Here is a 26251-nt window from a genome sequence, read left to right as displayed (position 1 = left end):
ATGGAACAGAGTGTGAATTCCATGGGTAGAGCACTTCCCAGTCTCAAGCTGTTTGGGAAACTTGATACAAAGAAATCCATCTGATGGTAATCCTACTCAAAGTAGATCTACTGACTAACTTCAGTCCACTGATTTCAATGGGCCAACACTCTGAGTAGGTCTAGCATTAGAGTGGCTGGGGAAACCCAGCCAGATGGGTGGGGTATGTATGTATGTATGTATGTATGTATGTATGAATAAATAAATAAATAAATAAAATAATTATCACCATCATTATCATCATTATTATTACAACCCGTAGTTCCCTAATACGGCTACTTCTGAGAAAGTGGGCAAGCCAGGTGACTTGCGCATGACCCCAAAAAATGGGTGTCTTTTGGTCCAACGCTTTGGCATGAGCCAACTGATTTGTGTGAGAGTGAGACCAAAAAAGAGGGTCTTTTGATCTGAGATCCAATCAGAAGCTGCAATTGCTTCTGGGTTGTCCCGCTCAAATTGGGATGGTTTAGGGGTACACTGCTAAAATACCATCAGACAAACAACACAGGCAGCTGCTGCAGATGCTGCCTAGCAGAACTGAAAAGGTTACAGCACAGCAGAAACTTTATGCAGTCACGAATGCCCAGTGTTTAGAAAAATGAAAGAGACTATTGAAACATTAACATTTTACGTGCTGGAAAACCCCTTGCCTGAAAGCAAAGTAAGTGAAGAATACTGAGGGCTAAGCTGTGCATTTAGCTATGCATCTGTACATTTAATTGCATGCTTATTCAGGGGTTTTGCTTTTTACACAAATTACCAGTATGAGGCCTTTCAACTAGGATCCTAACATAGTAGGGAGGGTTTTAACTATTTACCCTCTTGCTGTGGTCCAGATCTGGATTGTGGCCCCTATGCCTACAACCAGAAGGTGGGGCACACCTCTTGTTCATGGTGGCTTTTCTTGTACAGTGGTACCTCGGGTTAAGTACTTAATTTGTTCCAGAGCTCCGTTCTTAACCTGAAACTGTTCTTAACCTGAAGCATCACTTTAGCTAATGGGGCCTCCTGCTGCTGTCGCGCTGCCGGAGCACAATTTCTGTTTTCATCCTGAAGCAAAGTTCTTAACCTGAGGCACTATTTCTGGGTTAGCGGAGTCTGTAACCTGAAGCGTATGTAACCTGAAGCGTATGTAACCCGAGGTACCACTGTAGTGCAAAACTGCAGCTGTGGGGAGTCTGATTCCAATCAGGTTTATAGCTGGGGTGGTCTACCCCCTCAATACTACGCTCCTGATCTGTATCTGAGGACCTGCCCTGCCAATTTGTGGAAAAACAAAACCCTGCACTTAAAGGCTAGATGGGTCAGACTTGGTTTAAGGCAGTTTCCTGTGGTTTTCACAGCCCCTCAGGTTCTTTCAAGTACAAACTGCTGTGGATTTAATTAGCCAAGATATCTGGCTGGTACTGCTCTCCTGCTGTCTCATAGGAAAAATAGACACAGACATCACATCTTCTTTCATATTACAACATGTGAATGTCTGTCGTCCCAAATTCTGTGGCTATGCCGAATTATCAACAACACTAGCAAACATACATTATTGCTAATATTTTCCCATTTCTAGCCAGACATAGGTGCTGTGCAAAAAGCATTCCCCCCACAAAAAAATACCACAGACCCTGCCCACAGGTTTAGTCTAATAGCCACAATATAAAATGGGAAAAAGAGACAGGGAAGAAGAAGAAAAAGAGAGCAAATGTGGGAGAGCCAATTCTTATATACAATTCTATTATTGTTGTTCTAATGACCAGGTGGAATGGCTACTGAAGAGATAGTTCTGGGAAGTGAGGAGCCAAATGGCAATTGGGCCTGGCTAAGCCAGTGAAGTGGGGCCAATTTGTCTTCTCCAGAGGCAGCCAAGTGAAATGACGACTAACAGATGACAACGCTGGGAGAGGAAGAGCCACATGGCAGCTGGTCCTAGTGAAGCTGTTGTATTAGGCTTTGCTGTTTCAACTCCTCCTCTGATGCAGCCAGATAGAATGGCTGCTAATCAAAACAAACATGTGCCATTTTTACAGGGAGCCTGCTGTGGAGATGCACTCACCGCATTTAGAGCTAAACACCATCTTCTCCCAGGACTGAGCTTAGGGGAAAACTGTTCTTCCAGTTTGCTGCAGAAGCACAGCAATGACTGATAGAGTCATTTCTCAGAGCAGCAGTACAAGACTGTGAATACACTCTGTGAAAGCCTTTTCTTTAAAAACTTGAAAACAAACAAATCAAGCACATGCTTGAGATTTAAGTAGAATGCCTGAATGAAGGCTGGTGGGGGAGAGGAGGAAAGGAGTAACAAAAACCGGCTTCAGTTTGAATATTGTATGTGCCTCCTTTGAGAAGTGAAGGCAGGGGAGGAAGCAGAGCTCACCCCGCAATAGAAAAAGCTGTCCCATTCCTATGTGCAGGTACACCTGTAAGCAACCTTAAAAGTACTGAACGCTGCTGCAGGCATCTCATGCACATTAGCATAGCAAAACTACATCTTCCAGGAGAGCATGGTAGTGTGGCAGCAATAACACTCATATATTTGCAGTATATGTGTGTGTGTGTGTGTGTATAAAGGTAAGAGGCAAAATGAAATATCCACATGCATTCTAAGTGGGAAAGGGGATAGAGAGTCTATAGTTCACTGCTATTGCAAGTGCATTATCCAAATTGAATTAGAATCTAAGGGAGGACTGTGAGTATAATTGAATGAACACGTGTCTCTTTCTGAAAAAATACCCATGATTTCTAGTTTGATGACCCACAAGGCAAAAAGGAAAAGAATAGCGTACATATTGCTCATCTGTGCTTTTGAAAAGAGGGCAGGTAGGAGGGGATGATTCATGGGGTTCAAACTTTTTAGTGTTAGCAACACACTAAAATGGTAGTAGATGATACATTAATTTACAAGAAAGTCTTGTTTCCAATATAGGAAGGCCTCAAAGAGAGACCTGTCTCTAATGGGCATCTTATGCCCCAAACTTACCTTTCAGTGCTTCTTGTGGGACATGGAAATTAAATTTCTTTTGGCACATCCCTCCCAAGGTCTGGTTCAATGTGATAAAATGGTTCTGAGGCAGTGAGCTACTGAATACTAGTTACTGAGAGAGCAGCAACAGGGAAGGCTGTCACTTTCATGACCTGTTTGTGGTTTTGCCAGAGGCACCTGGCTGACTTCTCCTGAAAACAAGATACTGGACTGGGTGGACCTTAATTCTGAACCTGCAGAGATCTTATTATGTTCTTAGGACTACACCTAGACAGCTATAGGTTTATAAGGAGCTATTTTCCCAACTACCATATCATACTAAAAAAACAACCAATGACTTTGCCTTTTCCAGAATTCCTCGCTCTGTGACACTGGCTTCTCCTACTCCCAATATAGTTTGAGGGTCAATTTCAGATGTTTTACAGAGCTTTAACTATTTAGATTGAGGTGTATGGGAGCATTCAAATCTAATTTCTCACTCAACCTTATTTTGCTGTAGAAAGAGTCTTATATCCACTCCTGCTCTCCTGTCACCTATCAGTTACCTGGTCCCTGCATCACCTCCTCATTTTTAAATGGTTTGCTAATGGGATATGTAATCTTGGGGGGCGGAATAGAAAGAAGTCCTGTGTTTACATACATGATCCAGTGATTAATATTAACAGTATTATTGTAGCCTCAGGAATTGCATCTTGTGATCATAACAAACATTCAACAATAACTATTACTCCTTACTCAGAATTTAACAAGTGACATTTAGTTCTGGGGCAATGAGTTTTGCAGGCAAAATGGGGATGTATTTGTTTTAACCACACATTATGTGAGAGAGTACCACCAACATATCATAATGGTGCCCCCACAGCTGGTCCTTTGGTACTATCCATAATCAACTTCAGTAAACAAGAACTGTGTCTGACTCCTGGCTCTCTTCCCTTTCTCCAGAGATTTTAAAATCTGTGCTCATCTTCCTGGCTTCTTGACCTCACCACTCCTCACGCTTCTTGAAACACAAACTCAACATGCCCAGTCTCATCAATTGCCATTTACATGGCTGATCAATGCTCTTTCCATTACAGTGATCCACCCTCCCTGGCTACCAGCCAGTCTCCCTCCCTCTCCATGTCTCACCCATCCTTTGCCTTCTGCCAACTCTGCTCTATCCTTTTAAAAGACTTCTACAACCAACACTGCAACCAGGCATTGCTTCTCTCCTGTTAATATTCTTTGTTTCTCCTAAACCTCTATCTGCTCCCAAGGTCTACCAGTGCACAACCCTAGATCACCTGGCTTCTGCATCCTCTCACATACCAGAGTAGCCTTCTGTTCCTGGGGACAGACATCTACAGTAGCTGTACAAAACCAGGATAATATTAGACAGGTTGACACCACTAGTAGCTGATTTTAAAAGGGCAAATATCAACTGGGGGAATCAGCAATGCCATTTCTTATGCAAAACCCTCTGCTGTTGCTTGGACTGCAAAACTAGACTGAAGCAAAACTGCCTCCTCCTTCTATGTTCCCACTCAGAGGCCATGAAATAAGGGGGACAAATTCTGAAATTCACTGGTGCTCCACAGGCTAGCAGCTGCCGTTTTTATTTTCCTGTGATGCCCCAGAATTACACTACATCATGATGTAGAGTCATTTCAAGTGACATTACAGGGAAAATGACAAATCTTCACTGGTGGCTACCATTAAAGTGTGAGAGGCCATCAAACTTTTTCACCTTACAGCTGAGAGTCTCTTTTTCAGATGCTCAGCTGAGCAGCATGCAAAACACCCCCTCTTACATTTTCATCCTTTGTCTAATCCCTGCGCAGAGCCCAGAACTGTTGTTAACAATCTCAGCCTCGAGCTCAGAGTCAAAGAAGGATGGGCTGGCTTTTTACAGGGTTGCTGTACCACCAGCTGGGACGCTAGAATGGGTTCTGGACACTGAAGCTAGTGGTTAGGAGTCTGTGCAGCCACCTGAACAGGGATGGAGGAGGATTTCCATATGTTCCACAATTTGGAGCCACCTTTCCAAGTATGCATCCATAGATCATGATCAGATATGCAGATTAATTTGCATTCTTTCTGAGCAATTGTCTACAATTCTTTCTGAGCATGGTCTGCTCCTACTCATGTATTTGCTGCTGTTTTTTCTTTTTTACAAGGTGGCCTGAGTGCTTTCAGGCTCTTTCCCTCATTTTTTTTCTAGCTGTTTGGAGCTGTCTAGGACAGGCAGGGTTAAAGCCTCAGCGCCTAGGGCTTGCCGATCGAAAGGTCGGCGGTTCGAATCCCTGCGGCGGGGTGCGCTCCCGCTGCTCGGTCCCAGTGCCTGCCAACCTAGCAGTTCGAAAGCACCTCCGAGTGCAAGTAGATAAATAGGGACCGCTTACCAGCGGGAAGGTAAACGGCGTTTCCGTGTGCGGCTCTGGCTCGCCAGAGCAGCGATGTCACGCTGGCCACGTGACCCGGAGGTGTCTCCGGACAGCGCTGGCCCCTGGCCTCTTAAGTGAGATGGGCGCACAACCCCAGAGTCTGTCAAGACTGGCCCGTACAGGCAGGGGTACCTTTACCTTTAGGACAGGCAATCCTTGCTGTGCTCATCTAAATGTTTTAGGTAAGTGACAGTACATTATGACATGCGACCATGGCTACCCCACGTTCCTATAAGGCTCCCCTTATAAACTCTCCCAAAATGGGTGCATCTCATCTCATTTCAATTCAATTCAGATTCTTTTGCTTCTTATTACAGAGTCTGCTGCTATGGGATAAAGGTTCCTGTTGCTATTCTGGAATCAGGTGTGCTTGTTGTGACTCACGGAAGTTATCAGTCTCCTGTGCTCTGAAGCCTGGCTTTGGAAGACTTAGAATTGTACCTCCAGCAAAAAATGTATGTTGCCTCTTTGGTGTAGAGTGCTTTTATGTTTTGAATTCCAAATGGTCTTATTTCCTAATGACAGGCAGACCAATCCTAAGAGGAGGCCTCCTAAATTGCTCCAGGGGAATCCCTGTGGCTTTAGGATTAATTCCTCTTCCCCATGTTGGTTCAGCTGTGACACATGTGCCTTATCCACACAACCAGCCACCAGCTGTACTCAACGCTAAAGAGGAAAAAGTAAGGGACTGGGACTGGAATTTACTGACCTCAATTCAAGGTCTGGAATATAATTTGGGTGTGTGAGAGAGACTGTGCTGCATCTAATGCAATCGAACTATCCTCAGTAATTGCACCGTTTTGCCTGTGTGACCTCTTAAATCTCCACAACAGATACTGAGAAATCTCCACCACCACTGTCCCATGTATCATTAACTATGTTATGAAACCTAGTTTGAATGGTCAGAGGGCAGCCAGTGGGAAGATCTATTTTCTCAATTAAAATCTCCCAGTTCTGATCAGTATAATTACGGTATTTCCTAATGGGATAGAATTGCTACAGCTCAATGAGGATTCTGTGCATCTGAGACTGTGACTAAGGTGCCAGATTCAGTCTAGATCAGGGCTGGGGAACGTTTTTAAGCCCAAGGGCCATATTCCTTAGTGGACAACCTTCCAAGGGCCACAGACCAGTGATGTGTGGGGCCAGAGGCAAAAATGGGTGGAACAACAAATACAAGTTTTACCATTATACAGTAGGCTACTTTCTACTCACAATGAGACCTTATCAGAATTCAAGGACATCTTACAGCTAAGCAAAAACTATCATGGAGGGTATGAGGCAGGGCCAGTGAAAGGGGTGGCCTAGGGAGAGGTCCAAGGGCTTGAAGGGCTGCATTGGGCCCCTGGACCTGAGATCCCCCAGCTCCTGGTTTAGATGGAATGCTTCACAGTTTCATTCTAGAAACTGATCTCTGAATGCTTGGCTACGGGACAGATGCAAAAACTAATTTGCTACTCCGCAGGAAAACAGTATTTACTGCAGATGAAACTGAAGCATGTTGGCGAAAAAGGGATATATGCATGTATGCAGCCAACAAATGAACAAACAAGGCAGGAATGTGGCGAACAGATCCTAATTCCCATGCCTAGGTTCATATTATACTCATCACTCCTTTATACCACAGAAAAAGCCACAATGTTATTCTACCAGCATTAGGCCAATGCCTGCCTACATTCATAACATACCCAGAGATACTATCTTTTCAAATTACAGTCGTACCTTGGTTGAAGAACACCTTAGCAGCCAAACGTTTTGGCTCCTGAATGCGGCAAATCCGGAAGTGAGTGTTTGCGAACGTTCTTTTGGAAGCCGAACATCCGGTGGGGCTTCCGATTGGTTGCAGGAAGCTCCTGCAGCCAATCAGAAGCCGCATCTTGGAAGTCAAATGTTTTGGAAGTCAAATGGACTTCTAGAACAGATTCGGTTCAGCTTCCAAGGTATGACTGTACTTAAGTCCTTGTTTTTCTGCTTTTCTTGCTACGGTACATCCTGCAGACAGAACCATAATACAGCCAGTTCTACCATTTAATATATTTCTTTGTAAGCTGCCTTGAGTCCCTCTGAGAGAAGAAGGCTGGGTATAAATAAATAACAATAATACTCACATCGTATAGGAGGTCAGTCCACCCTTCCATGGTGATACACTGGAAGACAGTCAGCACGGCAAACAGGATGTTATCGAACTGTGTGATCCCGTAGTTGGGTCCTTCCCAGTATTCTTCACACTTGGTCCCATTAGGGCAGAGGCGTGATGACGCGTCCGTTCCACATGGAGCTTCCTCCTTGATTTCATCTGCGGAGGGAGGGAAAAGAGACTCTCTGGTTATACTGCAACTGTGCCAGGCAGGTAATCAGGAGCAGGTAATAAAGCTTATCATGGAGTGTTCAGTTGCTTGAACATTTGTTCAGCACCCTATTCATTAAAAAAGAGCCCCATCAAAACACAACTCTTTTTAACAAACAAAAAAGTTATATGAAAAGGGGGAGAGATGGTGATATCACAGGGATCAGTCAATTAGCATTCTCTGTACCTGGCTTCTGTAGAAACAAATAGAGCTGTTTTGGCCTGAGGTCAATCTTGCAAGGAGGCTCACCACCTAACATGTACATTTCTATCCAGTCTACATTTCTTCTCCAACACAAGTTGGAGGGGGGAGAAGAAACCCTGTAACAAGGAACTAATTAGGCCCACCAGGTCACAGGTTTGGCTCAAGAGGCTGTTTTGGGTGTGCCTCACCCACCTTAAATCACTTGACATCGGATATGGGAAAGGTTCAAACAGCAGCCACAAATAAATTATCAGAAGTGAGCTCTTAAGTACACTCTCAAATCCTCCTTTGGAGACATGGAAGAGGAAATGTCTGATGTCACAGGAGATCAGGTGAAATCAGGTGATTGGCAAGTGGGAGTTCCTGTCCACCTACCAAAGTAATCCTAGGAGTGTTGACCCTTTTTGGATCCATCTCTCTTGCCAAAAGTGGTTCCCCACCCCTGCCCTAAACTTGCTCACTCAGTATATTCAGCCTGGCCCACTTAATCCTAGCAGAAAAAAAAAGCTTGCCTGATACCTATTATCCAGGGTCAAAACAACCTCACTGCCTTCTATGTCTGAGCTTCGGATGATGAGGATGAGGAGCAGACACAGAGAAACAGACGCTCTTTACCTACCTGTAATAATATCCTTGCAGGCAGTGTGAAATTTCCCCATATAAAATTCTAACCCTATGATTGCAAAAATAAGGATTGCAAAAAATAGGAGGAGGCCAATTTGCAGCAGAGGTATCATGGCCTTCATGATGGACTTGAGGACGACTTGTAAACCTAGAAGAAAAAGACAGAGGGCAGAGCAGGATTACCACAAGGCAGATCCATAAGTATGCATACTGTACTTAAATTTCAACAGGAGCAGGGAGGGACCTGACCACTGCTCCCTGCTTTGTGCAAATTCCCCCTAACCTAGAATTCACTCCCTGCTTATTGCATTCATAAGTAGTGGAGACAGAAGAATGAGAGAAATCAAATTCCTCATTCTGTACAGCATGTGGCTATAATCTATGACCATTTCTTTTTCTGCTACATAATATTTTCAGAAGAGGCCATAAGCCTAGAGGAAAGAGATCCTAATAAGAAAGAAGCCTGAACTGGCTGATATTAAGCAAGAGCCATTTTGGAAGGTCACAAGATCTTCCCAAGTATGGAATTTATGTGGATATTCCCAAGTCCCTTTTGATAACCATCTTGCATTGGAATAGCCTTCATTCATGCAAATTATTTCCAAATATCTCCCATGGAAACAAATGGGAAACTCCACAAGTTCTAGACATCGCTCTTAGCATTCAAGAACTTTGGAATAATATCCAGTGATGCCACACTCCTGGCTGACGCTCTAGTTCCTACATGTAGAGCCTAGGGGAGAATAAGGGGTGGCAGTGCAATGCTATGTATGTTTACTCAAAAGTAAGTCCTGCTGTGATCAGTGGTGTTTACTTCTGGGAAGATGTCCCTAGGATTAGAGTCTGGGTTTTACAGGGAGAGGACAGATTCTTTGATTAGGCATTGGGTTATTTATTTATTTATTTATTTATTTTGTAAATCACCTTTCATTTGAAAATCACAGGGTGGTTCACTACATAAAAATAATACATGAGAACATAAGGTACATAAAAAACCCAACAACCCTCCTCCCTCAAACACATTTAAAAAACCATAGAATGTTAATCAGCCTGGCTACAAAGAAACTTTTTTGCCTGGTGCCTAAGGAAATGCAATGAAGGCACCAGGCAAGCATCCCTAGGGAGAACACTCCACAAATGGGGAGCAACCACAGAAAAGGCCTGTTCTCATGTTGCCTCTTTAGGAAGAGGCACACAAAGAAGGGCCTCTGATGATGATCACAGGGTTCAAGCTGGTTCATATGGGTTGCATGGGAAGGCTGTAAGAAAAGTTGTAGGTTCCCAGGAGGTGGTGGGCATAGGTTAATACTGGAGCCACAGGAAGACGAGATCAGTCGTTATATCTTGTAGGAAGATGCTAAGGTGGGTGCTTCAAATAAGTTACAGGTGAGCTGCAGGACATGAAGAGTGCACTTAACTCACTTGGGATTCCCGACACTAGCTTTAGTGGCCGGAGCACACGAACAGCCCGCAGAGTCCGCAGGTCAAATTCGGTGCCGACTGTTGCCAAAATGCTGTAAGAGAAATAAAGAGGAAGTGTTGGTGCTGAGAACTTGGTCTATTTCAACAGTGCAGAGTAGGAAGAAAAGTAGATTTCCCCAATAACGCAGTGGAAATCCAGCCTGCTACTGTTTGGAAGGAATCTGGACTTCTTCAAAAGCATGTGGAGGTTTTCCTTCTTCTGGAAGTTAATTCTAAGGATGTGTGCACAATATACTCATTTCCTGAGGATTAATAGAAATCGTTGCTTTATTCTGAATCCACAATAACTAATAGAGGTTAGCTCCACCATTCCACTAATACACATTAATTGTATTGAAAGAGTACAAAAATATTGCAAATTTTAGGTGTGTCATTAACAATAGTTTCATGAACAGACATTAGGAAGCTTTCCTCACCAATTTACATGCTGGGAAGTTTCTCCTGTTGAATGTCAGGCTTCCATTAAAGGACAATCAATTCAGATGAGGAGTATAACACCTAGGAAGTGGGATTAACCCTTTTCCTAATCACCATTTTATCAAGGAAAATCTTAGTCCCCAAATTTCTATCTGGCCCATGTATCATTTATATGAAAGAATAGATTGTATCCAGGGACTGATGAGTTGGAAATAGGTATTTGTTGGCTACTCCCACAAGGGAGGGGAACCCCTTGAGACTATGCACATCCTTTTTTATTTTATCTGTATGAAATCTTTAAAAATACATCTGAAACCTAGACTGTATGCAAAGACAAAAATCACATGTGCCCACAATCAGGCAAGAAAGTATTACTGTGAACTGATCTACACATGGATAAAGTTGTCAGTGAATACCGCAGTCACAGCAGCCTTACACATCACCCCACCCCCAACCTCCATCTGCAGCAATCATAAGAATGGATGTTGCTGCATCCAATGTACACTAGGGGTCAGAAGCCAAAGTTGTCAGTGGCAACCCAATTTGCTGGCAGAGAAACTTATGGACTGGAGTTGAAGAATTAGCCAAAATCACCCACTCACGTCCCAAAGTGGCCCTCCAGAAAAACAGGTTGCTCTCCAGGGATGTACATCTTGGCCCATGCTAACATTTCAAATCAAGTAAATAAACAAAAATGCTTAACTAAGTGACCAATAGAGGGACACGGGTGGAGCTGTGGTCTAAACCACTGAGCCTCTTGGGCTTGCCGATCAGAAGGTTGGCGGCTCGAATCCCTGCGATGGGGTGAGCTCCCGCTGCTCTGTCCCTGCTCCTGCCAACCTAGCAGTTTAAAAGCATGCCAAAAAGTGCAAGTAGATAAATAGGGACCGCTCTGGCGGGAAGGTAAATGGCGTTTCTGTGTGCTGCTCTGGTTTCGGTGTTCTGTTGCACCAGAAGTGGTTTAGTCATGCTGGCCACATGACCTGGAAAAACTGTCTGCGGACAAACGCCGGCTCCCTTGGCCTGTAAAGCAAGATGAGCACCGCAACCCCAGAGTTGTCTGCAACTGGACTTAACGGTCAGGGGTCCTTTACCTTCACTTTTTAAGTGACCAATTGCATTGCAGACAACTCAGATCTACTCCCCCAGTAAATCCTGTCCGTCAGTCCCCCAATAAATCCTGGCTACGGCTAAATGCATGGCTGAAGTGGGCCAACGACTGCTTAGAGGTAGGAGTTGGTCAGTGCAAAGAAGCCTTTAGCTTGTGTCCACTCAAAGATTCAGGTTACTTCCTCTCTGTGCTTTTAGGTAACAGACAACAAACAAACTAAATAGGTTCATTTAACAAGGTGGTTTCTAATGAACCAATAATTGCTTGCTTTTTTTAAATGTTTTTTTTTAAATGATTTTATTAGCTGTTAGCTGCCTCAAAGGCAGGATAAAAATATTTTTTAAAAAATATGGGGGGGGGGGATATTCTGTTGCCATGGGCATAGAAAGCAACCCAACCTTCCTGTTTAAACAACACTTTATATATCTGAAGAATGCCATCTCTCTTTTGCTGACCTTCATTTCTTTTCCAGCTAGTAATCACCATTCTCCATAACTGCCTTCAGCTAATTTAATCCACCAGTCCTTTCCAACAGCTGGGAAGGATCCCAAGAATTTTGCCTGCAATTGGTTTAGTGCTATGAAATAATATGATGATGGTTGTTATCATAATCTCTTCATTTTACTGCAATACATTCAGGATCATCGTAACACGGGCAAGAGGTAAACGCACCATACACGGCATAAATATGTGGCAAGCATCTTAGCATCCTTTCACTGGTTTTTAGTTAAGCAGCCCTCCCCCCCCATCCTTTTTTTCTGCCTTTCCTAACTTAAAAGTGGTTACATTTTAGAGGATAGTAATTGCGTTGTAATGAGATCTCTGGGCGCTGGAATTAGAAGTTATTCTTGCTGTGTTCCTATCTTTTTCTTATGGTAATTAAAAAGCTGACTCAGATGGGCTCAATGAGCAACTCTGATTAGGAACCACTTATCTACTCTGGCCATGTGACTCAGCAGTGGGGGGCGGGGGGAAAGAGAAAGCAAGGTGTATGCCACAGTCTCAGACAAATGGGAAGAAAGATAAAGAACTCACTAACTCTAAGCTGGCACAATCTGCTTTGAAAAATATATGGCACGTACATTACAAGGTAGCATTTTTTCCTGCAGTTTATGTGCAGTTCTCATACCCCAAGCTGAGGTGGGGGGAGATTTTGTGCCTAGAGACCCTGAACTGCAGGTAGATCATACAGGACACAGAAGCGGGAAAACACGACGCAGGACATGTACTGAGCTTCTTTCCACATTTCTGCTGCAGTCTGCAGTATGAAACTTGTGGATCCTGCAAGCCTGAATTAGCCCACTGAGCCCCTCCAAATGGCCCATAAATGGTCCATTTTTAGCAACCTCTGCCAATCATATGACATTATGATGATGCCATCTGACAATTATTTGGATCTGCCTCACCACTTTCTGTGATGTTCCCTGGATTAGACTTTAAATTTTTAAGTATTTTGCATATGTTTTACATGTTTTATGTACAACTGCCCTAAAACAAAGGGAGAATCAAATGTAAAGTACATTTGATAGTAACCCCGCTGCTTTTGCCACACCCACCACTGGAATGAGGAGCCCAGAGGGTTGGCCAGGTTTCAGTCTGGACCATGGACTGAAAGTGGTTCCCCACCCTTGATTTAACTTATGATGAAATTCATGAGCTTCACACGCCATCTGTGGCCAACAGAACTAGGATGGGAAAGTGCCATATGTGAAATATGTAATATTCACACATTACAGCAGAACATCCTTACCTTGCTATTATGAAGTGTAATGTTTCAACCTCCACTCTCTCTCCATCCTATGTATTGCTGTACTGAATATTTATTATTATTAATAATAAACTCTTATTTCATTAAAAAATCACATAAACATTCCAGTTAATTATCATTGTGTGATATATTACAACACTATATCATTATGTTAGACAATGATTTATTAAAATCTATAAATCATATATTTATACACTTCTCTAATTACATAATAATGGATTAATATTGAACAGAATTGCTTTGTGATTAAATAACACCAGTGCAGTTCTTTCTTTTACAAATGAGCATGATTTTCAATCTTATATAACTTTCAAAACTGATTTCCCAATATTTTTATATCAAGTTTTAAGAGTCCATTATGAAATAAATTCACAGTCACAAAGCACCTTTCTCATTATTAAAGTTTATTATAAAATACTTTGTGCATTAATATTGTATGCCAAATATATTTTCCATATTCCCCACAGATGACTTCTGCTGTTTCTTTCAACATTTAGCTATCAATATCTGTGCTGCTGCCAACATATTCCCCACCATTTTCCTTTAATTTTTTTTAGTAATGCCTCATTCAGTTTTTCTGATAATATAATTGTGGGATCCATGATTAATTTATGTCCTATGATCTTATCATTTTTCTTTGTAACAGCAACCCAAAATTTCTCTCTTTTATTTTTTACAAACCTACCAAATGTGCCTAAATTTCATCAACACAGTGGGAAGTGTGCAACTTTTTAGCAGCTGGTATGGGGCAAGGTATCATAAATATAAGTTTTCATTAAAAAATATTTGCTACAATATCCAAATTTTACTCTGAACCATCTTGGCACATACAAATTGGTTCAATCTTGGATGGTGTAAATTCCGTCCCCCCCCTTTGCTTTTAATACCTGACCACCTCTTGAATGTGTACCTGTTTCATCGGACACGTCTAAATATCAGACCATAGTAACGACATTACTACCCTGAAGTTAGTCAGAGTAAATAGTTAACTTTTCTATCTTTCAGTTTGCCTTAGGCTGTTGATTTTTGCTCCTCTTTTGCATTCCCAGCTGCTGAAGCACAAAAGATGGTACCTTCTTCACACAGTGCATAATAAATTTATGAAATTCACTTCCAAGTTATGTGGTGAAGATCTCAGGTTTTGTGGCTTTAAAAGGAGATTAGACAAATTCGTGAACGATGCATCAGTGATTGACAATGATGGTTGTATGGCATTTCCATGTTTAGAGACAGTAGTCCTATGAGTTTCAGTTGCTGGGGAGACTGAAGCAAAGTACCACTTGTGATCTTTCCCAAAAGCATCTGATTAGCCACAGTGGAAAGTCTTTGCTCAAAGCCAACCAGACTCTTCTTGTGTACTACTTAGGTTAGAGACATTCTGAAGTCACAATGACTCTATTGCCTACTACCCTACATTTCTCGACTCTCCTGATTGCCATTCCTTCCTCTGGCAATGTTTAGCCCCACAGAGATCCACTAGGAAAAATTTCTCCACGGCATTTGCATTGATAGAGCTCACTACAGACAAGAAGCAGTGATGGGTCGCATTCCCATCAATCTCACTGGCTCCAGAACTTCGTGGGTCAGATATGTCACTGGGAGGGCAGAACTATGTGCAGAATTGCAGTCAGGATGGAAGCACTACAAACCCAGGCAAAAATCGGATTCTGTTAGCATGCACTTTTTATCAGAGCATTCACTCATTGTAAAAGCTGCAGCTCAGTGTCAGAGGGAGCTGTTAGTGTGTGCCGTGAGTGTGCAGTGTGGAGAACAAAGTCATTCTGAAATTGTTCCTCCATGAGGTTTACCACGTCTGTGTTTCAGAGCACACCGCTGGAACTGGCATGCCACATGCCTAGTCTCTGAGGTGTTTAAAGAGATGCAAAACCTGTATGATTGTCCTGCTGTTGAGTTCTTGATTTTATACGCATTCTTTTGCCCTGCACGCTAATGCACAGGCCTGGATCTGGGTTTATATAACATTCTGTCTTGCTCAGACACACTCAAAGTCAGACTAAAGGGAGAGTAAGCAGAGTCAGCATTGGGTTAAACTTCAGCAATAATTGCCCAGGGATTTATAAAAAAAAGAGGAAAATGGGAGGAAAATAGACATAAAAATATCATACACCCAAGTATATGATTCACCATTCTGCAAAGGCTTGCATTATTTTCAGAGTCAATAATGTCAATAATGTATTGTTAAAATCAATTGATAAACAAATTGCACCAAAGCCATTTAACCCAAAACAGTGTTGTGCCAAAGAGGTGCAGATCTTGTTGAAGCCAGCAGCAAGAATGTATAGGTTTGGTTTACAAGCCACCAGCTGGTACTTAGCAGTCTTGCATTTTTCTGTTTTTAATTACAGAATTATCAAGGGCACCAAAGCTATAGATGCTTTTAAAATATGATCATCAGGAGAATATTTATAGCAGGCTGGGTGTTAAACAGCCTGCCCTGAAAAAGCTTTGGGTGAAGTTATTGTCACCTTCCCTTCAGTAAGGGGAGGGGAAAGGTGGCAAAAATGGCTCCTGCAGTGTAAATTCACATGTATCCCAAGCTATCACTAATTTACATAGTGTATCATCTCCAAAAGATCACAAAACCACCATGGCTCAGTATTGGGCATAGTGAAATACCTATATCTATATCCATCCTCATTATAGGTCTATATAAAGGATATTTAGAAAACAGCAGAAGCTCTATGTCAGCACCAAAATGCAGACCCTCTTAGGACAGGCAAATGAAAATTTCAACACCTTGAATAGTTTTCAGTTCAAGTCTGTGATCCTAGTATACTGTCAAGAAAATCGCACGGAAATCAGGAAGTCCCACTGTTACTCATGATAAACACACTATATTGCTGTAGTGTGTTAAACCACATTACTTCCTTCAAAGAATATTGAGAAGTGTAATTTACCCCTCACATAATTTCAATTCCCAGCACCCTTAACAGCGTCGAATTTAGGGCGGTGTGGGTGGTTCCCCTGCACAGGGCAACAACCAAGGGGGAACATAATAATACAGTGGTACTTTGGTTCTCAAATTTAATCCATTCCAGGAGTCCCGAAACAGCTTGAAAACCAAGGCGTGGCACTCAATCGGAACCTGCGGAAGCCGTGTTGGATGTTCGGCTTCCGAAAAACGATTGCAAACCAGAACACTCACTTCTGGGTTTGTGACGTTCGGGAGCTGATTTGTTCAGGAGCCAAACCATTTGACTACCAAGGTACCACCTATATTTATATGGATACCTACTCAAAGTACCAAAAGGAATTATTGTGAAAATAATAAATATTTGGGTGGGGCAAATTTTGTCTTCACTCAGGGCTCCATATTACCAAATTCCATCCCTGAGCTAACAATCTACGATTCCCAGAATTCTTTAGGGGAAATCGTGTGCTTTCAATGTATGCATAGCCTTAGTGCCAATTGGAAGTCCCCACCTGATACAAACAGAAGCTTCAGGATCATGACAGAGGGAAAAGGTTAATCTTCACCACTCACCAAGATTCCCATTCTCACATGGAGGTTTGGAGGATCAAAAAATAATCCTATGGGTCATGCTCTCTATAGCACTAGAACATTTAGGACAAGCCTGAATCAGGCCCACTGCCACGCTCCAGGAATCTGCTCCTTCCTTTGGCCAATGGCAGAGGTCTCTCTATCTATGAGAGTGCATCATTTGAGTCATCGGTTTTGCCTGCCACTGCAAACTAGTTCATGTGCAAAATGAGTCAGGCAACCTAGAGTTGCCATTTTTTCTTTCCTGGCAGAGTTCCTGTGCCTTGAAAAGTTGCATGGCAAGTAAAATGCAGGTGGTGAATCCACCCCCCCCCCATGCATAGGAAGCAATGGGAAAAGATGCACTTCTTCAATTTGCTATGCAATTTTTCAAGGCATAGGAGACCTGGGGAGGGGGGAACACTGGCAATCCTACCACCCATCTTGTACTTTAAATTGCCTCATTCCCAGGCCACCACTTTATAGGAGTTTGACATGATTCCTAAATCCCAAACTTTGCTGGTTGAAGCATGAAGTAAATAGCAGAAATTTAGTCCGGTAGAGCAGTTTATACACATCCTTCCCACTAAGGGGCATAATTGGGTTGTAAGTATCACCCAGAAAAGTTAGCAGCTGCACTGCAGCTGATGAAGCCATATGTAACTAAATGCATTACAGTATAGAAATATCTGGTATGGGAAAGAAACCCAACAGTATACAACAGGGGAGCAAAATAGAATTTTTAATCATTATAATAATAGTAATTAAGAAACAGGAGGAGTTTCAAAGCATTTTTACGCTATTAAAAATCCTTATATCCCATCCTTCCCTTCCTACATGGAAGTGTCAGAATAGCTTATAGCACTAAATTCCACCCCAAACCCCAATGAAATTAATGAGGCTGATATCATTTGTGTTCTGCATGCATTTCATATACAGAATCCTTCTCTGATATACTCCCCCTTTTACAGATAGGAGACTGAGGCTCCAGAGAGATACTGACCTGCTCTGGCTGCCCAAGCAGTTCTGAGAAAAGCCAAGAACTGGAACCTAGAGATTCTAGATCTGAGACTGAGGCTTTTAATTCATGGAAACTGCCATCCTGGTCCCTTTCCTCTCCTTTACAATATTCTGTTTTAAATGCCCAAAGCTGAACGGCTCTTTCCCATTCCACCATGTGGTGCAGAGATTACAGTTCAGCTGCCGGGTAATATGGAGATGTTCAAAACTCTCCTTGTCTGAAATTCAGTTTTGTATTGTGCACCCCCAGTGGGTGGTTACTGGGAGACAGAAAGGTAACTCCAGCTGTGCCTAAAAACAACAGCAATAATAGGACAACAAAGTAATATGCATTTAACAAGCTATGAGCACTGGGTTATAAAAAGGTAAAGGGACCCCTGACCATTAGGTCCAGTTGTGACCGACTCTGGGGTTGTGGTGCTCAACTCACTTTACTGGCCGAGGGAGCCGGCGTACAGCTTCTGGGTCACGTGGCCAGCATGACTAAGCCGCTTCTGGCAAACCAGAGCAGCGCACAGAAACACCATTTACCTTCCTGCTGGAGCGGTACCTATTTATCTACTTGCACTTTGACATGCTTTCGAACTGCTAGGTTGGCAGGAGCTGGAACCGAGCAACGGGAGTTCACCGTCGTGGGGATTCGAACCGCCGACCTTCTGATCGGCAAGTCCTAGGCTCTTAACCCACAGCGCCACCCACGTCCCAAGCTGCTTTGTTAGGTGAGTCTTAAAAGGTGTGGGGTGGAAATAGCAGCAGCAGCAGCATCCACATGAATGAATCCAAGAGGGCACAGGAGGGAGGAGAGTCTCTATCCATGCTAGAAACACTTCCCTCTTGCAAAAACAATAACAGAAACAAAACCTGGTGATCGGACAGAACAACCCCATTCTTCTCCCCAAGCTCTAAGAAAATACACGAGGGGCAAGGACTGTGCTAGGGAAATATCCCCTAGCAGCAAAGGTCAGTGTGGAAGTGCTTGTCAAACAGGGGAAACTGTGTTGGCAGGGAAGGTGATGAGCAGCATGCTTTCCACTGGGCCAACCCAAGGAGTTGTCTGGCAAGACACTCTTGAGCTCTCAGGCTGCAGTGCGGGCCACATGAAACACTTCCCATGCACCTGCTTGTGCTTTCCCAAGTCTCCCTTTATCTTCCGCTGCTGCACCCCGCCAGGTGCTCTCTCTCTCTGTCACACACACACACACACACACACACACACACACATGCCTACACATATACAATTTCTGGCAGGTTTCGACTTTTCTATGCTGTGGCTCACTGCAACTACTGGGTTTCCACTACAGTGGTACCTCGGATTAAGTACTTAATTCGTTCCGGAGGTCCGTTCTTAACCTGAAACTGTTCTTAACCTGAAGCACCACTTTAGCTAATGGGGCCTCCTGCTGCCGCCGCGCTGCCGGAGCCCGATTTCTGTTCTCATCCTGAAGCAAAGTTTTTAACCTGAAGCACTATTTCTGGGTTAGCGGAGTCTGTAACCTGAAGCGTATGTAACCCGAGGTACCACTGTACTGCAATCCACTCTAATCCACACTGCAAGAGTGGTTACCGAAGTCTGCAAAATCTAGGAACCGAAGCTGCAAATTGGTGCAAAGCAGGAGTTCAGCTGGAGCACAGGAAAGGAAAAGTCATTTCGCTGAGGATCTTTTGACTCATCAGCTATGCTGCAATACTAAAAGCTGAGCTCTGGATTCCCAGAAATACGCAGCATAAAGCCTTAAACTATCTTGGATAGGGGTCCAGTAATCAAGGAATGTGCAGGAACTGGGCAGCTGAAGTTGAATACATTGTGGAACCATGCTGGATATCATGGGTTTTGAATATCAGAAATATAAGAGATAAATGAACAATATACCTTAGGGCCCATTTGCCTTACTTGGAAACTGGCACCACAGGTTAGTGCCGTTTTAAGATATCTGTGACGCACACCTGATCTGCTACCTACAACTGCACTGTTTTGTCCATGTGCCCTGCATTTGCTTAGGGTCATTCACATTGAAACTCTAAGAGGAAGCAATGTGGGCATGATGTGGTCCAGAATTACATTGCTGTGGGCTGATCATGCCATTACTCTAATTACAGGAAGGATATTTGCATGGCAATTGTGTGAATCAAATATATCCTCCCCCACCCCCAGTTCAAAACAAAAGATTTGTGCTGGGAGGGGGCTTTTTCTTTTTCCATTTTGGAGCAGAAGCTGTACAAATGCCCAAATTCATCCCCAATAGTCATTTTGATCAACAATTACAAAATACAGAAGAAGCAAGCATGATTGCTTATTGTGCAACAGCAGTTTAGTCCCCCTGCTTAATTTCCACAGTTGCCCAAATGTAACAAAAATACTCTCTACGATCTGGAAAAAATACACAGAAGATAAATATGCACACAACCAAACAATTTGTAGTCATATATCGATTTAGAAATACTACATAGGGTTGTAGCCAACTAAGCTTTACTCAGAGTAGACCCATTGGAATTAATGGACCTAACACTGGATACAACCCATAGAGAGAGGAGGAATAGGAGCACTTGGCAGGATGGCAGCATCTGGGACCAGCTCACAAGCTTTGTGCATAGAAAGAGTGTGTGGAAAGTCTATATACACAGTTTGGGACCAGTGTGGGCAGCAAATGATTCCAATGGGAACCAATAGGAACTCATAGGCATCCTAATAAGATGGGGAACAGACTTCATTGCAGTGGAGTCAGAGAACATCACTAGCAGTGTGTATGTTGGTTGGTCAAAGAACCTTCATGACTTACTACTGTTTCTGGGTAGCTGCTGGCCCATCTCAAAACAGTTCATATATACACAACTATAGAGGTCCTAAAGGATTCCTAGGGTCAGCTAGTAATCTTCACATCTTACTGGGTATTTGAGAAAAAATGGTCCTAGTCTGACACATTTACCACTACACTAGACTCGTTACCTAGGTCTACCATACCTGTTCTTCATGATTGGAAGAAAACCCAAAGAGTCCTGGTCTCTAGCACCCATACCTCTCTTGCCTTGTGCTGTAGAACTGGTTAGAGGAAAGAATCTGTGCTCCAGAGATTCCCTGTAATTCCAGAGGAGGGTCACACCTGTCACACCGCTCACAGGTTGCACTAATTAGTTTAGAGAACTGATCTGTGAGGTCTAGTGATTCACAGTAACCAATGGCTGAATGCCAGAAGAATGTATCTCCTTCTCCACTTCTATTGCCAGAACAACATACCCTGTGACCCTGACCAGACAGATGCATGAGTGCTATCCTAACGTAATCCAGCCCGGAATGGATGTTTTAAATAATCAGCATATCTGAGACTAATCGTTAAAGCAGAACACATCCATCCACCAGATTTCACAGTTCTTAAGATATTGTGACCCAGTTCTAGGCCATCTGGACGTAAGAAAATAGGCATTTAAAGAAAATATATATTGAAATGTTTTATTTAGAAATCACAAATTAATACATAAATGGAATAGAATGATGGGTAAAAACTCGTGAAAGTGATATGAACCAGCTTTGGAGAAATTTTCCCATTCATACTTGGCACACTTTGCCTCACATACTTCCAGAATCAACCCTCCATTTTTAGCCCTTTTTTTGTACACTGCGGGTATAATTATATAGGTGAGTCTGACATATGACTTCCAAGTAACTTATCTTGCCAATTGTATTAATTACTCTACCCAGTTTCCCATAAACATACCACTGCAATAAATAGGGCTTGCAGTCATATGTTCTCATATCCACACTTATTGGTTGGGTCCTGTAAATACCTAAGGGACTTTCCTATGAATACATACCTATTTGGCCCCAATCCCTTTATCCTGAGCGAGACACTCACTCTATTATTACTTGTCCATTAGGTGAAGTGTGAGAAGAGCTTCTGCCTGCAGATGAGTCTGCTTCTGTCACACCAGAGGGGCTCTTTCCATTTACTGGATCACCATAGCAACTGGACATTTCCCATTCACATTCTTCACAGTTACCTTCTTATGCTCATTCATGTTGGTTGCCATGGCAACGGGAGTCATCTCATTGATATAATCTGCCATCTATGTTTGTATGTGTTTTGCAGTGAGCACGACTGTTGACACACTCTGAGGGCAAATCGTGGTTTGGCTGTTGGCTCAAAGCTTTCAACTCCTGAACTCCCTCCACCACTCTTGCACACTCCAACTCCCTCCTCCACTTCTTGTTTTGAGCAAACCATATTTTGCTGTTACCTCCAAATTCGGCAAGCAGTGGTTTGCACAAACTGTAGTTTGCTTCCAAACCAGAATTGAAAATCAGTTTTACATTGTTTGAACAATGGGTTTCCTTACACAGGAAATGAATGATGGAATCAGAGCATGAGAAGGCAGTATGTGAGCTAAAGGCTCAAATATGATGACCACATCTGAACTGGTCTATTCATGACTGACCCAAGTACCGAAGGCACACTAGCAAAAGAAAGCACATTCTTAAATTATTGATTTCCAATGGCTGCACATGCAAAATGTGTATATCCTCAGATGAACCCCACTGCGTTTTGCATTATGCAGGTCAACCCCTTCTCTGTGTGCCTATGTGGGATGAAGTGAGGACATCTGCAGAAAGGAGCTTGATCTTTAATTTGATTGGCCCGAGACTACGGAATAGCATTCCTGATAAGGTTCAGGGTTTTTCCCTCTCTCTTCATCTTCAAAAGGGGGAGTAAAGTTCACATGTTTCAATCAGCTTTCTGCCACTGAGTCTTAATATCATGTTGCTGGTATGAATTTTATACAGTTTTGCTGAGGGTATGCGTGCTGTATTTATTTATATTTTTTGTTTTGTGATTTTACTGTTGTCATCTTTATTGTAAGCTGAGTCAAGCTTTGGAGAGGCAGATATAAATGTTTTTAACAAATAAGAGGTAGTGTCATCTTTGTAGTCATATTCTACATCTCCCTCACCAGACTCTACGGATGTATAAAAATCCATATTTGTCTTCATGAATGAATATGTGAATGCAGGGCTCTTTTCTTCACCTCCTTCTTAAAAAATAATAATAATAAAGTGCATTTTACCCACTTATTCTATCCATCCATATTTGGCAAATGGTGAATTGCTGTGTTCAAATAGAATCATATTATGATTCCATTCTCCATTTGATGATGGCACTAACTATCCAAACCACTGTCGCTGGATACTGTAATGAAGCTACAAGCAGCTATGACAAGTTGCCTCCATGATCCAGCTCTGAGGATGACAAGTGGAGCAGACAGTGTAAGCTACAAAGGCTTTTGTTTGAATAGGAAATGAGAATGCATTTTAAAGTATTTCACATAGCAAGAACTGTCCTCCAACAGCTCCATTAAAATTGTGTCCTTCTCCCTGAACGTCCTTCATTCGCAAAATGAGGCCAATTGTTACATTATCTACCCTATGCTATGGACGATATGTTATCCCTACACAGCAACACTGCTACCAATCCTAAAAAATGATTAATCACTCAAAATTCAGCATGTTATGAATCCAGAGTAATCCTCTCTAACTTTCTTGAGGCAGTGAGAAAGGGGCAGTCTCCTAAACACGCTTCATATTAACACATGTCTTCCCCTTACACAGGGCTAGAATAATCCCAGGAAACCTGTCCTTTAGAATTTAAAATATTTATTCAGTCCCATGCAGGAGCATCACCTAAAACATTGGTGTAGATTGTTAAAACAAAGAGCTTATTGTGTTTAGGAATTCGTAATATTTTATTCCACTCCTCTGTATCCTCTGAATAACCTGAACAGGAGGAGAGCAAATGTCTAAGGCCCACCATTAATTTCCACATTTATTTATTTTTTACCACATCAATTCCTTCACTATTTTTCTCTATCTGTCTGCATCTCTTCTTTTTTTCTTATCCTACTCCACACAAGCAACAGTGGTAGCAGTACTAGCAACTCACCTTCAGTCAGGGTGTGATCTAGCTGTGAGTCATGACTCACATGTCCATAGTGGGCCATTTTTATAGGGACATAAGGAATAGTGAACAGTAGTCCAAGAGGACAGTGGGATAGCTCAGTTGGTAAGAGCATGCGACTCTTAATCTCAGGGCTGTGGGTTTGAGCCCCATGTTGGGCAAAAAAGATTCCTGCAGTGCAGATGTTTGAACTAGATGACCCTTGTGGCCCTAACTCTATGATTGTAAGACTCTTTTTTCCTGATGAGGTTACTATTAGGGAACAACATCAATACCTACCAACTATGTTAACAGCAGCAAGGAAGGCTAGCTTAGCATGAAGGAGGCATGTAAAGATTAGAGTTGTGGGAAACTACTTACAACGGTGGTGGTGACATTAAGGAAGTGGGAAGATCATCCACTCCTCAGAATTTAACTTAGCACCATTCCTTTCCTTTTAAATCTGACACTAAAATAGCTCTGGAAAATCCTCCTGAGTTCAGCTGAGTCTAGAAGGAGCTATATGAAACTGTGGGAATGCACAGCATACCGGTAGTTGGAAAGGGAACTGAATCCTGGGATAACAGCATTTGTGGCACTTAGAGAGAGTCCCAATAGTTGGATAGAGGATGAGGAGAAGTTGACAGGTTGCTCTGCAGGCATTCCCACCCCCTCCAGTTCATATATGTCGAACTTTAGGTGCACTGTCCCCAAAAACAGACCTCACTAGTTTGAACCATATAAAAATTTGCAATAGAATCAACTTCTACTAATTGTCTCTGCTAGAAATGGTGAAGGAATCTTCTGCCCAGAGAGTAGTACAGATGTTTAGTGCTAACCATGAACAACAGTAGAACAATCTGGAACAGAATTAGTATTAGGAACGTTTCTTGAAAACCTAATATATTAAATATATTCAAAAATATAGCATATAGTATAAAAAAGAATAGAAGAACTCAAACATATTATTTCAAACCATAAGTGATTTTGGAGACACTTCCTATCACATACCTAAATCTCTACCTTCAAAATTTCCTTTTGCATATTTTCATCATGAACATAAATTAATTTATATCAATCTTAATATTTCTATATTTTCCTTGACTGATCACTATATATTCTCTTTGGGTATGCATTCATTTCTGCATAACTACACAAACCTATATATACACATGTTCATACACACATACAACTCTCCCGCTTAAGCAAAGACTGTATATATATAGCTCTGTTCCAGTAACAAGAAGCCGAAAGCACCAGCCTGAAGATGACGAGTGAGACCTCGTCGAAACGTCGCCTAGACACCCCAACTTTTACACGGGAAGACACCCGAGGACACCAAAACCTGCATTCCTGTACCCGTGAAAATCTACGAAAGCATATATATATATATATATATATATACACAAACACACACAAATATAGATATACATATACATATATGCAGTGCTATTTTTCTAGAAAAAGAGGTGCTAGAACTCACCATGAGCACCTCCCTTGTTCTCTTATAATAGCAATAGCGCCCACCTGAGAGGTGCTGGAACTGAGTTCCGGCGAGTTCCGGCTGAAAAAAGCCCTGCATATAAATACTCACACTCAAACACACACTAAACGGTATCCAACTTACTTGTTCCATCAGTACAAGGATTTGAACTTGAGCAGTGAAACTCTCTCCTCAGTCTCCTCCACCCCCATGCCACCTAAAACTGCTTTTGGGATTTCCCAATCCTCTGGGGGCATATCTGGGCAGGGGCGGGACATACGCAGGGAAAGGAGAGGGGAAGTTTTCTAAACAAGTGTAAATCCGTGCACTAATGGAACAAGTAAGTTGGATATTGCCTACTATTTACATAAATTAAGCACATCATGTATATCCGCATATTCATGAAGGTATACACAACTCACAATCAACAAGTTTTATCTTGGATTTTAATTTTAACACAGTTGGTCAGTTCTTTTTAATTTTTCATAAATTTGAATAGGATAATTCAAAACAACATAAAACCATTTTCAGATTGTGGGAGTAACCAAATCTACCCTAAAATGATCAATTTTTCTCAAAGCTATATTTTCTCTTTTGTCTTTATAAAGTGAGTCAATTTTGCCATTAAAGTAAAATCCCCGCATTTTTCAATCCATTCATTTGTTGTTGGGATCGTTTGCATTCTCCACTTACTGGAATATTATAATTTCACTGCTGCCAACAAATATGAGATGACTTCCTTTTGTTTATTTGTTACCGTAATGTCTATGATTATTTTTGAGGTTATGATCAGATTCAGCATTTTTTTCCCCTTTTCTTTTTGCTTGCCACGGTGATGGTTCCACAACCCTTTGGCAAATGTAGTGAGCCCAAACAATCCTCTCAACCCTGGAGCAGCAGAGAGGGGTGGCAATTGTCCCCACTGTTGCACAGTG

At 42.3% G+C, this 26251-nt stretch overlaps 1 protein-coding gene across 5 annotated transcripts in view; it reads right to left on the bottom strand.

Moving 5' to 3' along the window:
• The window catches only part of CACNA1A (calcium voltage-gated channel subunit alpha1 A), a 259247-nt gene that overhangs the window by 129536 nt on the left and 103460 nt on the right, over window positions 1–26251 (bottom strand). For all 5 annotated transcript variants that reach the window (XM_083717889.1, XM_083717890.1, XM_083717887.1 and 2 more), the window contains 3 exons: window positions 10035–10126; window positions 8608–8760; window positions 7545–7732 (listed from right to left, as the gene is read on the bottom strand). In XM_083717889.1, the coding sequence (XP_083574015.1) occupies window positions 7545–7732; window positions 8608–8760; window positions 10035–10126 (433 nt within the window). The remainder of the gene's footprint in view (window positions 1–7544; window positions 7733–8607; window positions 8761–10034; window positions 10127–26251) is intronic.

Source organism: Podarcis gaigeae (genome assembly GCF_964106915.1).
Source record: "Podarcis gaigeae genome assembly, chromosome: 2".
In the NCBI taxonomy this organism is placed as follows: Eukaryota; Metazoa; Chordata; class Lepidosauria; order Squamata; family Lacertidae; genus Podarcis; species Podarcis gaigeae.
The sequence above is the reverse complement of the archived record's forward strand: the minus strand, read 5'-3'. Positions and strand labels throughout refer to the sequence as shown.